This window comes from Pituophis catenifer, unplaced genomic scaffold, assembly GCF_029215685.1.
Source record: "Pituophis catenifer annectens isolate HBS135680 unplaced genomic scaffold, rPitCat1.0.hap2 SCAF_3, whole genome shotgun sequence".
In the NCBI taxonomy this organism is placed as follows: domain Eukaryota; kingdom Metazoa; phylum Chordata; class Lepidosauria; order Squamata; family Colubridae; genus Pituophis; species Pituophis catenifer.
In genome coordinates, this window is record NW_027256883.1 from 61,417,686 (window position 1) to 61,436,667 (window position 18,982).

General features: G+C 35.7%; 1 protein-coding gene across 1 annotated transcript in view; it reads left to right on the plus strand.

The window, feature by feature from the left end:
* Window positions 1–18,982, plus strand: part of ZNF236 (zinc finger protein 236) — a 54,438-nt gene that overhangs the window by 32,336 nt on the left and 3,120 nt on the right. The window contains exons 22-31 of the mRNA XM_070942434.1: window positions 385–750; window positions 1,711–1,856; window positions 2,753–2,999; window positions 3,650–3,829; window positions 4,578–4,736; window positions 5,924–6,102; window positions 8,442–8,573; window positions 13,091–13,288; window positions 15,455–15,584; window positions 16,677–16,853. Coding sequence (XP_070798535.1) covers window positions 385–750; window positions 1,711–1,856; window positions 2,753–2,999; window positions 3,650–3,829; window positions 4,578–4,736; window positions 5,924–6,102; window positions 8,442–8,573; window positions 13,091–13,288; window positions 15,455–15,584; window positions 16,677–16,853 — 1,914 coding nt within the window. The remainder of the gene's footprint in view (window positions 1–384; window positions 751–1,710; window positions 1,857–2,752; window positions 3,000–3,649; window positions 3,830–4,577; window positions 4,737–5,923; window positions 6,103–8,441; window positions 8,574–13,090; window positions 13,289–15,454; window positions 15,585–16,676; window positions 16,854–18,982) is intronic.

An 18,982-nucleotide genomic window follows, 5' to 3' on the forward strand; every position in this document is an offset into this window, starting at 1 on the left:
GATATATTGTACCTTGTATTTTAGGCTGATAAACTGGCATAGATACTTGACTTTCTAATGAATTAACAATTTAGCTTTTAATACTTGAGTATACAGTTTGGTTTCCCTCCCCGCATTCATTTCTTCCTCCACTTATTTGTTTGAAAGATGGTTAAGCCAATATAGCGGACTTTGTCTAGTTATGACCTAAAAGGTATTTTTTCAAAACTCAAAAACTTAGGATAGATTCATGATTTAGGAGGAAGTCTTCTTTAAACAAATTTTTTATCAAATACTATAAAACATTAATGCAGATTGTTTAATGTCCAAACAAAATCTAGAATAAATTTATATGTGATCAGAAATAATGTATATTTCGCTGTACACTATTTCATTATTCTCCAGGTCAGAAACTTTTCAGCTGCCATGTATGTAGTAATTCATTTTCTACAAAAGGGAGTTTGAAAGTTCATATGCGTCTACATACTGGAGCAAAGCCTTTTAAGTGTCCTCATTGTGAATTAAGGTTTCGGACTTCTGGACGCAGGAAGACTCATATTCAGTGCCATTTTAAATCAGAGGCCAAGAAAGCCAGGAAAGCTGGCTCTCGTGCTCCAGCCAAAGGTCTACAGCCAGTCAATCTTCTGAATTCATCCACAAATGATCCTAACGTTTTCATCATGAATAACTCTGTACTGACAGGCCAGTTTGACCAAAATTTGCTCCAGCAAAGTATCGTTGGTCAGGCTATCCTTCCTGCTTCTATGTCAGGTAAACATGGAAGTGTTTCATTCTATTTTCCTTGGGGTTCAGTTTGGGAAAGGCGATGTAGAAATGTTCATGCTGTTCAAAATCAAACTCTTCTGCGGCTCCTGTTAATGTTGACAGAGAGACTTTCATGACAGTTGATGGTACAGTCACGTCTGTTTGGGCTCTCCGAACAAAGGCTTCCACAGATGATCTAATTGAGTCTCTCCATCTTTGTGTAATTTATAACTTATGATTTACAGGTGTGTTTCAAAGTCATTCATAGAGAACATTTGTGGTGTTTTATGGGAAAATGCTTGGGTTATATTAGAAAAAAAAAATTTATTTTTATGATTACAGGATTTCTATCTTTCCTTACATTAAGATATGATTATTGATATCTTGGAAATAAGATATGATAACTACTAAATTAAAGAGAATGATAAAATATTTTAAAAATCCAATCAGTTGCTTTATAAAATTAGCAATAAATCACAGTGCTAAAATATCAGTAGCAAAATTATTGAAATCCATAAATTCTGATAGATTTATTATATATTATAGAATGCTAATTATTTTGGTATAAATAGTTTTAGCCATTTAGTGTGTATGGATTTGTGTTGTGTCATTCCCACTCTATGTACATCTACTCACTTAAATTCATTTGTATGTATAGAATGCACACATTCTCTGATTTCATTGCTATCAAAATCAATCAGGATTAATCAATTTGGCACTTTTTAAAATACACGGTACCAATTTTATGGTTTTATTAGTATTACCACTATGCAGTATTGCATATTTATTTAAAAGGAAGATTCATTATTCAATAAGGCATTCCTCAGTAAGCATTTTTGGGTTTTCAGTTTTAATTATTGTAGTATAGCTTGCTTAATTCACTGATGTAGAATAATTCATGTTTAATCTTAATTTGTGTATATAAAAACTGATATATATATAAAATATGGCTGTTTTCTTTGGTAGCTGGAGGTGATTTAACTCTATCCTTGACAGATGGTAGCTTGGCCACCCTTGAAGGAATACAGTTGCAACTTGCTGCCAACTTGGTTGGACAGAACGTTCAAATTTCTGGAATAGACCCTAGTAGCATTAACAACATTACTTTACAGGTGGGTTTATTCTATATTATTCTTCATAAACTGTTAAATAAGTTGTACATAGACAAATGCCCATAATCTCTTGCTTTTAATCTCCAGATCTTTCATTTAATGACTAAATGGTGTTTTAAGTGCTGTTTTTTCTCTCCTTCCTACAAGGAATGTTCTTTGCATAATTGTATTTATTCTATTGCCCACTTATTTAGAATATGGATTCCTAATTCTACCTAATTACTCAAAAATTTTGAATGCTAAGAGAACGTAATAGGCATCCCTCTAAAAGGGGATTTAGATTAGCTGAATTGATAAATGTGAAAAATCAATCATATTTATCATGTCATATTGCTGAGAATGTTTCTTATCATCTTTCTGACCCAGTATATCTCCTATTTTATATTTGAAAGTTTTTATCAGGTGATGAGGCACTGTGAAAAGAAAGGCTTTGACCTGCAGCTGTCCAACATTTTGATTTTCTAAGAAAGTTAAATCATGTTGATGTAGAGTTTAAAAGCTTTCTTATAAATAACACTTGACACTTTGCTTTGAACAAGTCAACTTTAAAAAAATAATTCTTCAGATGGAATAAGAAGTCTGCTGAGTGCCAATGGACATGAAAAATTTAAATCTTTTAATGGCTAAAAAGGAAAATGAAGCGGCTCAGATTCACAAAATACAACTTCTGGCAGAATTTGTATTTTATTTAATACCTGCCAATTGTTGGTTGATGTTTGAAATAAGCCAATGTAACATTTCCATAAAACATTAAAACTATCCAGCTTTTGTAAGATTGAACAAATTATTATCTATGAGATGAGCCAACTTTTGTTGCTCGGATATTATAGTTTTACTATATTCGGATTTAGAAAATAAAAATGGAATATATCCCTATCGGACTTGTTTCTTTTCAGATTGACCCCAGTCTTTTGCAACAGACCCTTCAACAGGGTAATGTACTGACCCAACAGCTAACAGGAGATCCCAGTTTGGCGCCTCAGAACTCCTCCCTACAGACAGCAGAAAGTACAGTGTCAGCAGCAAATGTGGTAATACAGCCTTTGTCAAGCTTGTCCTTACAGCCCAATGTTACTTCTTCAGCAAATATGACAATGGGGCCTATGGCTGAGCAAGAATCCGTATTGGCTACAACTACTTCAGGTAAATATAGTAAAAAAGCAAATTCATCGGGAAGCTCTTTGATTAAAATGATCTAAATTCTTCTTATTTTCCTATTTTATAATCACACCACTATAATCTGATAAAAGACATATTTCTATTAATAAAAATTTCTAAAATAGATCAAGATAGGGCCATCTTATGCTCACAGACCAGAAATTCAACACTTCTCTCAGGAATATCACCCTGAAATCACTTGTGATCCTCCTGAGAAAAAGCTGGCCTATGTCTTGAGTTCTGAACTGAGGGATATTTTTCTATCTTTTATTTGCTTAAATAATTTAAAATATGATTGCTTAATTCTTTTGAAAAATCAAAGATTTGATTCTTCATTGAGGATGGTTCTACAAATGGTCACCTGGAGAAGTCTGGAAGAAAATTCTTCAGATTAGTCCCAAGAGTCACAAACAACCTTCTTACTCCTTCAGATCTAACCCAGATAGACCACTTGTTTTTCCACTATTGTGATTCCAATTCTTGGATTATCTATATGGGAACCATTAATATGTGATATGTATCAAAGCCAGCTCCCTTACATTTTTCAGTTATGTGTCCAACACCGTTAATAACATTAACTATGAATAATGTAAAACCGGAGTACTTTTTATTTAGTTTATTTTACTCATGTTCAGGTTCACAGGATCTCTCTCAAGTTATGACTTCACAGGGAATGGTATCAACTGCCAATGGTCAACATGAGATTACACTGACAATAAATAGTTCTGGTCTTAGTCATGTTTTAACTCATGCTTCTAGTTCAACCACTACAAATTCATCAGGAACCCCTCAAGAGATCACCCTTACTATATCTGGCAAGTATAATTGTGAAGTTATTCTGATTCTTCTCCATTGACTCTTTTTAATGAAACATGCTCATTTGCAGGTTTATCTTAGGTGGAAGATTTAGGGTACTTAAAAAAAAATAATTTTTTTTAATATCCCATCTTCAATTAAAAGGATTTAGGGTATTTATGATGGGGTTATATTTGGTGGGGTTAAAAACGTAGTGTTATAGTAAGTTTTGTACAAATGTTCTTGATCTTTAACTGATTAATACCCATTGAGTATATATTATAGAATGTTTTTTTTTTAATTTTGAGGCTTCTGGTGAAGAAAAACTTTACTGCAGCTTCTGCTTCACATGTTTCTTCCATATATTTGACAATATTCAGTTTATATTGTGAAATAATTCATAATTACATACTTTTGAACTTGACAAGATTCACCATACTTGTCTTTCAATTTGTTATACAAGTGACAATAATTCTGTGCTTTATTTCATTATTGGTATGCTCTCTGTACATTCTGATCCTGTCAGTATGTATTAAAATACTGTAGGATGCAGTGGACCTTTTAAATGTAGAGCTTAGTCATACTGAAACTTTCATTCTGAAGTTTTTACATAAACTGTTCTCTTTCAGAAATGAAAAATTGTTCATTTTAAAGATTATTAAAATGTATAAAGTTTCATGATGGCACTAATTGCTGAGGGCTTTGTTACTGTAAAAGGAAAGTGGAACTTAGATTTGAAGTGGCTAAACAATTCCATTTCCCATTTAGGCCAAGACCTTATTCAACACATTTCCTCTGGCAACAATGAGCTGAATGGGAACCTACGATTGGCAACACCTAATATCACTAATCAATCACCTGCTACTACACTAACTATAAATAATGATCAGTTACTGTCTCAGAACCCAGCATTGAATAGTTCTTCAGGTAAGTTTTCATTTATTTTCCTCAAATTTGCTAGTTTGCACATAGTTACTTAGAACTATTTTACAGTGATCTCAATGGAATTTACATTTGAAAAGATGTTATAAATTATTAATTTGAACTATATGCAGGGTGGATTTGATTTAAATCAAGTCGATTTAAATCATGATTTAAATCACTAGTAAAAAGGCTTGTTTTTTAAAAGAGCAACTGTTATCTCTGCTACTCCTCTGACCTGCTGTTGACTTACCGACTGTCCCAATGTTGCAGAATATACAGCAGTGGTGAAATGTAAAATTTGTTACTACCGGTTCTGTGGTGGTGGTGGGGTAATATGACTGAGTGGGGTGGCCAACTTTTTTTTTTTTTTTTTTACTTTTAAAACCATTTTTTCTACAACCTCTTCGACCAAAGAGGTTGTAGAAAAAAATGCTTTTAAAAATAATAAAAAAAAGCCTCTGATGATTGCGCGGCTCAGATGGGCAATGGGCGGGGGGCAGGGATTTTTGCTACCGGTTCTCCGAACTACTCGCCTCCGTCGCTACCGGATTGGGCAATCCGGTCCGAACCGGGAGCATTTCACCCCTGATATACAGCCTCATGCTACATAACTAAGTTCCATTTCATGCTGAATAAACTAAATTATGTATCTTAAATAGAAAACTATCTTTAGATAGATTTTTTACTCCAAAAGCATTATATTAAAATAAATTTGATAAAAATTAAAAAAAATCTGATTTAAATAAAAAAAAATCCTTTTTTAATTTTTTTTTTTAAAAAAATCATCAATTTTTATCCACCTTGACCACATGGTTATCTTTAGTAGGAAGTATGTGAGACAGCCACGGTTTGGAGGAATAGGGTCATGGAGAGAATGTGATTTACTTTGTCAAGGTGCAAAGATGGCACAATTTACCTTCCCAAGGGGCTTAAGTTCAGTCGAAAAATATGCAACTGCAGGAGTCATTTTAATTGTTAGGAATGCACTCCCCCCCCCCCCCAAAAAAAAAAAAAGAGGTGAGTAGCATAGAACTATCTTGGAGTAAAATACTTACAGTTGTAGCTGGAATTTAAATTTTGCATGGGTTACAAAATGGCTAAATAATGAAGAATCTAAGAATGTTGTATGGTACATCCCCAATTATGAATTGCGATTCTGATTTTGAATTCTTGTGGTATACTTTTTGTAGAACTTAACACTTCAAGCGGAAACCTTCCAACGACACCACCCATGACTCAGCCAGCTCAGAACCTAGTAATGTCATCCCCAGGTGTGGGAGGAGATGGTAGTGTCACATTGACCCTGGCTGATACTCAGAGTATGTTATCTGCTGGTCTTGATGCAGTGACACTTAATATCACTTCACAGGTTTGTGTCATTTCTCTGATCTGTTCTATTTTGTTCTTAACGTTTGCTAAAATCATAAAACTTGGGGGAAAAAGTTAAGATAATCATAGGTTAATCCTATTTGTATAGCAATGAATATTGAACATATTTTAAAAATTGTGCTATATACCTTGCTCTTCGTGTGGTTTCAACTTTATGATATATCTGGTGCTGCAATATTTCAGGGTCACTATGTAATTGAATTTTTGCTTATATTTCCTAAAGGTAAGATGGGATATTTAGGCTTTGCATCCAAACTTCTGTTGTTCCCCCTCCCCCCCTTCTTGCTATTCCCTTTCCTTCCTAAAAATTGCTCCAGATAATATGGAATTCTAAAGATGGCATGAGAACTTCAGGGGGAAGCATAGATTAACAAATATAGCTCCCTTTTTTCTTCCCAGGAAGCATTGAATTAGTGGGACTAGAAATTCTGTTGTGATTTTTGTTTGCAGAACAATAGTTTGAATCCAGCTGACCATTAGCTCTCATCAGTTACAAAGCACTTTTGTTTTCCCTTAATTTTCCCATTAATTTATCTACCTGTAACGTATCCATAGATTGAATATAAACCCATCCCTTGCAGTAAGAAGAAAATGCAGAAGAAAGTTACATCTGTGGGAGATATTTTAAATGTAGAAGTTTGTTAAGGATGGATATAGAATATAACTTATACTCTATATCCTTCCTTAACAAACTTCTACATTTAAGTATGAATATGGATAATATATATTGGTGCTTCTTTTGGTTGTATGGTCTTAAAACAAAGTGTAGCATATAGGGGAGATGGGCAGTAAATAAGACTAATAGTTATTATAGGAAGAAAAATCTAAAGTGCTCTGGGACTTTAGAATTAAAACTGATAGGTACCTGCCATGTAAAACCCCAGACTTAGCAATTAAAAAAAAAAAGACCAAAAAATTTGGATAGTGAACATGGTAGTACCTGGAAACAGCAAAATAGAAGAGAAGGAACAGGAGAAGATAACAATATACAAAGACCTGCAAATAGAAATAAAAGAAGGCAAAGGTAGTACCAATACAATCCCAAAACAACTGGAGCACCACTTGAACACCACTGGCATTGACAAAATCACCATCAGTCAATTGCAAAAGGCAGCTTTACTCTGAACAGCTTACATCTTACAACAATACCTTTAACGTATCTACATTTCCCTATCCCAAGTCTTTAGGATCCTGATAAATCGATAAAAATGCCCAATCCAGTCTGAATATCTGGCTGACGAGCATACTTTTTAAGTGACAGACAGATCAGAGAAAGAAATGTAGTGGATAATACAGAAATATGCACCAAGGATATACATCTCACCCCAAATCAATTAACTGCACAAGTCACAGTTAATCCCTCAAGGATTAAGGGGTTAATCATGGATTAAGCCTTAGGGTTTTCATACAATGGCTTTGAGAACTATGAATAAAAGATAATATATTTTTTCCGAATCGTTTATCAGAATACATTATATAATGCTGCATCTTCATTGCTTTCGTCTTAGTAGCCAAATCCAAGTATGTAAAACTGAAATAAATGTTTGTTAGTCTTTTATATAGCCTTCTCAACTTTGGTTTTCTCCCCTATGTTTAGTTTTTTTCATCAATTAATGAGTGACAAATACTCTTGAATTTTGTTAATACTACATACTAACAAGTTGATGGTGTCATAAGTGTGATTTGTTGGACAGATTTCAAATTTTACACAAAACTTTCATTAATGTGATCACAGGATATATAGTCCATAGCAGTGGTGGGATTCAAATTTTTTTACTACCGGTTCTGTGGACATGGCTTGGTGGGCGTGGCATGGCTTGGTGGGTGTGGCAGGGGAAGGATACTATAAAATCTCCATTCCCACCCACTCCAGGGGAAGGATACTTTAAAATTTCCATTCCCTCCTGATCAGCTGGGACTCAGGAGGCAGAGAATAGATGGGGGCAGAGCCAGTCAGAGCTGTTTACCAGTTCTCCGAACTACTCAAAATTTCTGCTACCGGTTCTCCAGAACTGGTCAAAACCTGCTGAATACCACCTCTGGTCCATAGGCTATCAGTAAATTAATTTCATATTACATATTACTGCATTTAGGGTAACTCTAACATTAGACAAATTAAATATTTTGGGTTATTAATAGAATAATAGTTTAAACTTTATTTAGCCTGTGATATCAGATTATATAACATATAATCTTATCTATTGATAACTTTTAGTTATCTATGTGCAGAATGTTTAAATAATAAATATGTTAATTGGTTTAGACAATGGTGTGAGTCAGTTACACATTTTTCTAAACATTTGGAAATTTCTTTGCCAGGGTCAACAGTTTCCTGCTTTACTCACAGATTCTACTCTCTCTGGCCAAACCAATTCAAGCTCACAGCAGGTCATCCTAGTCAGCCATACTCCACATTCAGTACCTGCAAACCATGATGAATTAACTTATCAGGTAAGTGGTCTTCATTAACCTTTCTTGAATGATAATGCAGTCATTTTGTGACCTATATCTGAGGTTGTCATTTATCTTACTCATTTATTTCATTAGGGATAGTATCTATGAAAACTTCAATTTGATAAAGTTTTGCTCTTCCAAGGAGAATTTGAGATGGCACTATATTAAATGTAGTATTCGTCATTTTTCTAAATGAGACCTGAAGTGCAGGCCTTTATATAGCGAGCCTGTTATTCAATAGGAATTACTCCAGTTAGTGCAATGTTCTCCAGCCTGGTACTCTTCCAATATATTAGATATTGTCAATTGTCATAATCCCCCTGTCAGTGTGGCCTCTAATTAATGGATTCTAAAACTTGGAAGTCCAATATATCTAAGTAATTTGTTTGAAGAAACTTACATATGAAACACTAGCCTTAGACGGAAGATATTTTTGTTCACAGCTTAGTGAGTTTAATACAGCATATTTTTGCCCAGATATATTGGTGTCAGATGCAACTTTTTTTATTTTAAAAATTTGATTCTCTCATATGATTGTTTTATTCTTAATACTTATTTTGTTCTTCTTCTATGCTCTGGTTGCACCTCATCAACACTTCATCATTATTGTTTAATTCTTCTGATTTTCGCTTGCATCACTTATTTGAAACCTACTATTATTATTATTCTGCTTTTTTGGATTTTTTTAAGATAGTTTTTCAAATTAATTATGATCATTAGTGTTAATGATTGTTGCTTGTGATAGATCCAACAGCATCCTATAAGATTCCCTGAATGAGCAATGGTGAAGATAACCATTTCCATGTTGTTTGCATCCAGCTTCTGAAGAATCTTTGAGCAAGGAGGCTCTGTTTAGTTGTTGAATTGATAGATCCTACATACATTTTGCTTTTTAAAAAAATAATTGAATTTAAATGTGATTTCTATAAAGCAAGAAAAATGTACAACTTCCCTGTTTTTTCCATTTTGGCATATGCATTGCTAGCCTTGACAGATGCCCTACTAGTGTGCTAAATTGCATTTGAAATAATTTAATTTAAAGTATCCCTTTATAATGGGCCGTCTGATGAGTGCAGTATTCTTTAGGAAGTCCTGCTTGCCTACCTAGTTAACCTAAAATCCTGGCCAGCAAGATTTTGCAATGTGTACAAGATGTACAGTAATACATGATTTTAAATATTACTACTTTTGATATTTTGAACATAATACACCAGTATTTTCTTTGAATGATCTTTTCATTTCATCAATGAAAAGAATAAAGTGTTAAAAGTCAGTTCATATTTTTGCAATTTAATATTTATGACTTTGCTGTACTAAAAATTCCCATATCTCTGTTGATTGCCTTCACATCCTTTTAAGGAGAATATTATATTCAAATATATAATTTATTATTGCTATTTGACATCGTTTTCCAGATGTACTGTGCGAAAAAAATGGCTTAAATATGAGTAACTCTGCAGTAAAGAGTAGTACTATCAATTTATTTAACTTCTCAGCAAGTTCTGCTTTTCTTTCAATACCAGTTTCAGCCCCTTTGCCATTATAGCTGATTTTTTTATAGCTAATATGCTTTAACATAGAGTTTTGGTATCGCTGTGCTCTACGGCAGGGATGTCAAACTCAAGGCCTGGAGGCTGGATCCAACCTGTGGGGTATTTAGATCTGGCAGAGGGTTGCAGGAGGCCATTGTGGCCGAAAAGTCAAGCACAACCCTGATGTGGCCCTCAATGAAATTGAGTTTGACACCCCTGCTCTATGGTATTTGTTGATTGTTTCTTACTATTTGTGAAATCTGTTTCTGAAGATCACATGTAAGGAGATACTCTTGTTCTACTATCTATTCTTTCCTGAAAACACCATTCTTAATTTTTCTCCCCTCCTTTCATTCTTATTCTCAACTAATCCTATTTGGTTTGTGATTAATTTCTCTCACCACACTAATAATTTTTAGATCCTTGCATATCTTCCTGTAAACTTAAGCTGCAGATAGTTCACCTGTCTGTTTTCCCTCTTCATTTTCATTGTCCATCACAAAGCTTCCTCTTTGCTGCCTTCCATAGAATTGCTTTTTACTGCTGTAACAGTAACTAATTATGACAAAGAATGGAAAGTCTTACCTGATGATTTTTTTTTCATGGGTAATGTCTCTTTCAATCTTAAATCAAGCAACTGATGTCTAGATGTGTTTTTTTATTTGCTACTTGAAGAATACCGCAGTAAAACATTTATGTAGTATTAAGACATACAGGCACATACACCGAGAGAGAGAGAGAAAGAGAGAGAAAGAGAGAGTACATATATGTTATCATTCTATATGTAAACTATGTCAAAGGCTGTGGAAATGCTACTCTAGAGAACATCTGTTGCTGATAGGGCTTAAGCCTAGAGCTTTCAGCCACAGTGCTTGAATTGCCTCTGGTTTTGCTCACAGAGTGGGAGTACTCAGAAAGATGGATTGATGGAGACATAAATCTTAGGAAAATTAATCAGGTAAGAACATTTCTGCATTCAAAGGTTTACTTACATCTGGAAAGCATTTGTCTTTTTAACTTTTAGTCTTTCTAATCAGTTGTGGACAGGGTGACAGGCTGATTCCTGAGTAGTAGCAGGTGGGTATTGTTTGTTTTCTCAAATGACTAGTAGGGCATGTTCAGTTCTAAATTATTTGTGTAGATAGAATCTTCTTTCAGATCCCCAATGCCTTCAGAATATGTAGGCAAATTGATACTAAGCTATGGCCTTGTACCATGTATTTTCATAGTAATCTCATCAAGTATTCCTCTGGCATGTTTTCCCTTCCTTTTACCTGTCCTCACTCCAGCAATGCATAATTTAACAGAATGGCACATGAAGTTGTCAATTATAGAAAATCTTATTTTGAGGAATTAGAAAATGGAATATAAAGACTACAGATTTCAGTCTTCATTATACTAACCTAAATTGTGTTCATAATCACTACAGTGCTGACTTATGAGATTTACTTGGTAACTTAAGTTATGCCTAAACCATCTGCAGCAACTCAAACTATCCAAGTCCATATAAAGATAACAGAACTCTGCATATAGAAACACATTGCCTGGAAATATCAGCTTAATGTAAGCAGAATTGTTCCTGTGTGCCTCTTTATAGTTGTAAGCACAACTATGATTTTAAATTTGGGTCTACCTATTCTTTTTGATGTATCCAACAAGTTGGCTGAGATAGAAATCTTGCATCCTTGGTTTATTATTGTGCCACAAGTCAGCAAACATAGTTTGAAACAAAAGCAAGTCTATGGGATTTAAATAGACATTATCATAAGACTTATTGCATATCAGGAATAGAAGTTTCTAAACTCCCATAATGGTATGTGGGAAAGATTTTGGGAGATGGGTGAAAAGAGGCTACCTAGAGAATGGTCAGATAAGTGAGGGCATAGTCCACAGCTAGATAGTGACTGGGGCGAAAAGACGGAATTGTCCCTAGTTTCTTGGGCTGTAAAGGAGATGGCAGGAGATTTTACTTTCAGGCTTACAATATTTGATTAATGTAGCTTTACCATAAAGTAGAATTAGCTTATCCAGATGTGTTTCCGGTCTGGTCTATCCTGTAAGGCTAACATCTCTTTTCCTCAAAAGAAAAAGAGGAAATTAAGTGACATATACATGAATGCTGGACTATGGGAACCCCTGGTGGCACAGTGATTAAAGTGCAGTATTGCAGGCTAATTCTGCCCACAGCCTGGAATTTGATCCTGACGAGGCTCACGGTTGACTCAGCCTTCCATCCTTCTGAAGTCGATAAAATGAGGATCAAAATTGTTGGGGGCATTATGCAAATAATTCTGACATTGAAAACTGTCTAGAGCAGAGGTCCCCAACCCCTGGGCCCAGGTCTGTTCAAAACCGGGCTGTGCGAGTGAAGGGCAAGCATGCGTGTGCAAAGCTTCACTCGCGTGAGTGGAGGCCACTTGTGCTCGTGCACAAAGCTCCACTCCATATAATATAATAATAATATAATTTTATAGTAATAATATCAGGAGTGTAGGCTTGATTGGGAAACTAGGAAAAAAACACCCTAGAAAAAGTTTATACAGAAGATGAAGAGGCAGTTGCCTGTTATGGTTGACAAACTGATCCTGCCTTCCTAGTCCATGTGAGGGGGGTAATTTGACAGCAAAATAATCTCTTGTCACATAATGAAACAAATTCATGGGGAAATTGATAAATTGAACCCTAAATTGGGTTGAAATAATATTGAACACCCTCATTCTTTTACCAGATCACTTGTGTGTGATGTGTGGTCTTTATCCACATATGTATACATGTATCTTGCAGGAAGTTGGTAACAAGATTATTAATCCCTTTTTAAATGGAAGAATTGAAGTAATATGTGTGTCAAAGCTGTATAATAAAACTACACTCTTGAGATGTAATTGTATCTCATCTGAAAAGGCAATTCAATATTCTCACAAACATTTTGTGGGTTGTATTTGCCATAATTATTTGTCTATGTATTTTATGTCCCTGTTACAGGTGAGTGAGGTTTCTCCACCTCTGTCAAAAAATATTCAAGTTGAAAAAGAGGCCCGCGTGCATCATTGTTTTGAGTGTAGTCAAACGTTTTCTTCAATCACCGTGCTAATGCAGCACAGTAAGGAAGTCCATGGAAAAGAAAGAATCCACGTCTGTCATATTTGCAATAAAGCTTTCAAACGAGCCACACATCTGAAGGTACGAGATGAAATTAAACTGTTTTAATAAAAAAATTAAAAAGCCAGCTGGGTGGACTTTGGGACGATCACTGTCTCAGCTCACAATACCAGGCTTGGGTGAGGAGCTGATTGGTCAGTTCCTGTTGCAACCAATAGGCGAATGCTGAATTGATCCGGGAGAACGGGTGGGGGAACAGACCCTGCACTTGCAGGAGGATGCTAGGAAGAAGGGGAAAAAAATAATAATGGGAACCTGTGATCAATCTTGTCTTGCCTCTAAGGTTTAACTGTTGAGCCTGGTTATTACCGTGTTTCCCCGGAAATAAGACCCTGTCTTATATTTGTTTGAACCCTGAAATAAGCGCTTGGCCTTATTGCCATGTGCTCAAAAGCCCAATTGGGCTTATTATCAGGGGATGTCTTATTTTGGGGGAAACAGGGTAGTTGGATAGGATATTTCCAGGTAACATCAGGTTATTTGGATAAATTAAGGATTTGAAGTCCCAAAGGTGCTTTTTCAGGAGGCAACTGGACTTTCTTGTTTGCCTCCTGAAAAAGCACCTTTGGGACAACCATGACCTGGATGACTGAGAATCTTTACAGACTTTAAGGACTTGAAGACATTCCCCAGAAGAAGGAAAGAATAAAGGGCGACCTTATTGCTGTCAAGAAAACAACATGGGCTTGTCAACGGGATTTGCCGTGAGCTTGGAGACTTTACCATTACCAACTCCTTGGTAGAACTGGGCAAAACCTTTTAAGGAGAGGTTTTGCTACATTTTCTGTTCAGCAGAGCAAAATAATTCAACAATATCTGGGAGCAGCTTCCAAAGTAGCCATATGACTTTGCAATACACCTGCCTCTGTTTTAACAATTTAAAAATGAGTTCTTTGCATATCATCCCACCACCCCATGCATAGTGCAGAACACCTTTTTCGAAGGTTTTGCACAACCCTGATATTTAATTGGATTTTGCACTGCCTTCAGGATTTCAGGTGGTTTGATCTTATTGCTGGAATATCCATGCTTCCACTTTTCATGTTTATTCAAAGGGAGGGCTGTATTATCATTCTTTCAGCTCTGTACTTCCATGGTAACTATTAATTGAAAGGAAGCACTTTTTCTAGCAAATGAGCAAACTTCCTTCCAGGTGCACATTTTTTTCAGAAACAATTTTGTTTCCCCGTAGCAGGATGGGCAGTGTAATTCCATGGCACTTTATTGACTTTCCCTAAGGAAACCTGAACTTGCTACTTCCACCTTGTTACTGTGTTTCAGTATTTCATTCAAATCTTGAAAAGGATTTTGTGAAGACAAAGTGTTTGAAAGTATTAGCCGAGTTGCTTGTGTTTTCTTGCTTTGTTGTTTTATTTAATATTGCAGTCATAAATACCATTATATTTTATTATGTCACCTTGAACATAGTTTCAAGTAGGAATTCCACTTGTTATACAGATGACTAAATCTTAGTTAGGTGATAAAAATAAATATTTCATTCTGAATCATAGTTTGCTTCAATAAAAACTAGAAATTGTTATGTTTGAACATTAATGAACAAGCAGTTCGTTAATGAACAAGCATCTGGAATCTAGACACATGTGATGCTTACCTTTCTAATATTATATGTAGAAATTATAAATAGCAATATAACAGAGTTGGAAGGAACCTCAGAGTTAGAAGGAACCTCTTCTAGTCCAACCCTCTGCTCAAGCAGGAGACCTTATACCATTTCAGACAGCTGGTCGAATCTCTTTTTAAAAATCTCCAGTACTTCTGACGGCAAGCCATTCTACTGATTAATTGTTCTCGCTGGAAATTTCTCCTTATTCTCTCCTTGATTACTTTCCATCCGTTGCTTCTTGTTCTGCCTTCAGGTGCTTTAGAGAATAGGTTGACCCCTTCTTTGTGGCAGCCCCTTAGGTATTGGAACATTGCTATTATGTCATCCCCAGTCCTTCTTTTCATTAAACTAGACATACGTAGCAGTAGTGTCTGTCTTTGAAGTGTTGCATTTCATATATCATTGCACATTTCTTGTCCTTTTGCTCTGAGTTATGTAATACCTCTGGGCCAGATCTGCAAAATATAGGGTTGTAGAAACTGGAACTAAATTAACAAGCCTCCAAATATATTTCTATTATTTAAAAAAATGTGCCAAATGAAATGTATTTTGTCTTTGATTAGGAGCATATGCAAACGCATCAGGCTGGACCATCACCGAGTTCCCAAAAGCCAAGAGTATTTAAATGTGATACTTGTGAAAAAGCCTTTGCTAAACCAAGTCAATTGGAAAGGCATAGTCGCATCCATACAGGTAACTAAACAGTACTGAGTGATACCCCATGCAGTATTTGAGGTTAGATTCTAATCATTTTGCTAATTATGTCTGAATCACCAAAGGCAAAGAAGTCTCATTTGTTTTTAACCACCATGCATTTTTGAGGCTATTAATATTGAGAAAGCTCATCCTTATTAAATTCATGGATTGTAGACATGACATATTAAACAAAGTGTCTAAGGTACCCTGTTTTCCCCAAAATAAGACATCCCCTGATAATAAGCCTAATCAGGCTTTTGAGCGCACGGCAATAAGGCCAAGCGCTTATTTCAGGGTTCAAAAAAATATAAGACAGGGTCTTATTTTCGGGGAAACACGGTATCTACTTGGGCTGCTGTCCTCTTCATGCAAGACAGTTCTCATCTGTAGGTGCTGCACTTCAGGATAGAAGGATTCAGAGGGGTGGAACCAATTCTGAATAGCTGCAGAACCTCCTTTATTAATTGGATTTCCTCCATATTCTATGTATCCTGCTTTGCTAGCTTTCCATTCTCTCTGTATTGGTAAAGGACATAATATAAACGTTGCATGTATGGATATTCGTCTGTTTGAAATTAGCTGCAGCGTGCTCAGATCAAATAAATTATTTGAAAACCAATGGAGGAAATGCCACGTTACATGGGGAATATGTATGGTGGAAGAGAAATAAGAGTCTTTAACCACTTTGTGATATTTGGGGAGGGTCAAGTTTCTAGACAAACGTTCAAGTAGAATTGCTGCATCTCCGAAATGTGTTAACAGAGGTGACCCTTAAGAAATGCATTAAAGTGACTTTTGTTTGGATAATATGATGGTTATTTTGCATGAAGACAGGCTAAGAAAACCAGCTTCCCATTTTATTCTCCCATAGCAATTCCCAGCATACTGCCTTATGGCTGCTGAACATTTGTTACTACAGCCCTAAGCCCATGTGTTTTGCAATGGGCTAGATGATTGCTTAGCTCGATTGAAATTAGAAAGATAATTTTCAGGTCACATTAGCAGAAATGGGAAGTTGAAGGGTTTTTTTGTTGCAATTTGTCATTGGATCAATTCATCTGTTCTTGTTTCTTTCCTTCTTTACCAAAGGTGAGCGGCCCTTTCAGTGTACCTTGTGTGAGAAAGCTTTTAACCAGAAGAGTGCACTGCAAGTTCATATGAAAAAACATACAGGGGAAAGGCCGTACAAATGCGATTACTGTACAATGGGCTTCACCCAGAAGAGCAACATGAAGCTTCATATGAAACGGGCTCATGGCTATTCCGGTAATGTGATATTTGCTATGAGGAAGTTTGGCATATCTCTTTATTTTATATTATTATACTGAAGAGACTCAACATTTCTAATTTTCTTGGATTGTACCAAGCACTACAAGAATTGGGCTTTGTGCTCTGGCTCTTAATCTTTAAAATAATGCCTGGCAGGGGTATTAATATAATTCAGTTACTTATTGAACAGAAATGTTTTCAGTTTGTAGTACAGTTATATTCCAGTCCAATTTTATAGGTGGCATAGTTGTTGAGAAGTATGGAGAAATCTTACCTCGCAGGGTGGTTTTTTAAGGTAAAACTGGAAGTAGGGGCCACCATGTATTCTACTTTCAGCTTCTGAATATGCATCTAACTAATACATAAATTAATAATTTCAGTTCTGTATTTGAATTTGAAAAAGCATTTTGGAACTTGCTTAAGTTTTCCCATTTTTGTGACTGAAAAATAAAATGTAAGGCAAAAATGTGAGCTATGAGAATGAAAGTAGGGTGTAATGTACCTGCATTAGCCAAGTCTCCCAGCGAGCTTGTCACCTCTTCAGACTTCTGTGTTATAATGCAAATAAATATTTAGGTGCCAATTTCTGCTAGCTTTGCAGAAAATGGGTAGATGAATTTAGACATTATTTTAAATTTTTATAGGACCGCTTATCTCATAGAAGATAGAAGGAGAAGCTGTTGGATTGGATTGACATGAATGGGGAAACCTTAAAAAACACCAAACAGAACTGTAGGAATTGGAATGGAGGTCTGGAAAAAATGGCTAACAGTTTAAAATGGAGTCGACAGTAGCGGCTGTTGAAGACATTTTGTTTATTTTAATAAGTGTGACCGGGTAAATCCTGAGTTGGATTGGACAATGATTACAATGCTAAAGACAATTGTTAGGCATAGTCTGAAGATCAGAAGAGGATGAAGAGAATTGAGGAAAAATAACTAACTAGCCCAGATGAGAAGATCAAAGCCATCCAGATGAAAGCCACTTGCAGAATATCTGAGAGAGACTGGGAGAAATGGGAACGGATACCAGGTTATGGCATCCTCATGGAGATAGGTGGAACAAATCCATAACTAACTTGGTAGATATACCAAGGCAGGAAGGTGCATCATTAAACTCAAGATTTTACTCTAAAGAATAGAGAATATACAGCAACTTTAAACCCATATTGCACGTGCAGTTCTATTTTCAAACCTACTTATGTCTCCATTCAAGAGTTAAGCAAGGGTTTATAGAGACTGATGACAAAATTTCTCCTTGTCATTCTCAGATGCTCTGCAAATGACCTTTATGTGGAAGGCTTTGATTTTCTCATCTTCTATTATCTCATGGGAACCTACTCGCCCTCTGGATTAGTTAGTTATTATCATTCAATGCTTTTTATCCTCTTTTGGTCTTCAGGCTACAACTAACAACTATCTAACAACAACTTAGCATTGCAATCAACACCCAATCCAACTCAGATTTACCAGACCACATTGTACTTATTAAAATAAACAAAATGATTTCAACAGCAGTTAAAATGGAGTTGACAGTAGTGGCTTTCCGATCAATACGTGTATTGGCTATTAAGGGTGAAGATGTGAGGCAATCTATTTGCTTTGCTTGTGTATGATAGATTCTGGAGCAATAAAGGCTTGCTTACCCGTTTATACAGGGATCTCTAGGAAGGCCAACATTTAATTATCAGAAAAGCATCACTGAGTCAATAAAATGAAGTTACAAACTCCCAACCTGCATGTGTCATCTTTATATAAGGTTTATATAAATATGATCCATGCATATTCATCTTCAAAGGGGAATAACTCTGCTTTTCCTGTTTTACAAATCCTATTTTTGGTGTCCTTGGTTAACAACTGTTCATTGAAGTTATGATGGCATTAAATGAGTGGTATTTACAACTGATTCTCCCAAGTTATGGCTGTCCCAGTACCCCTGCTGTCAGGTGATCAGAATCTGGGTGCTTGGCGATTGGTTCATATTTTTAACAGGTATGGCATCCTGTGATCATGTTATCATTTGGAATCTTCTCTGCCAGCTTACAAGCAAAGCCAGCAGGGAAGGTTACTAGTTGCTCCCACCAATTTTCTCCTGAACATCTTTGCTACGGAGTGTCTGATTGCAGG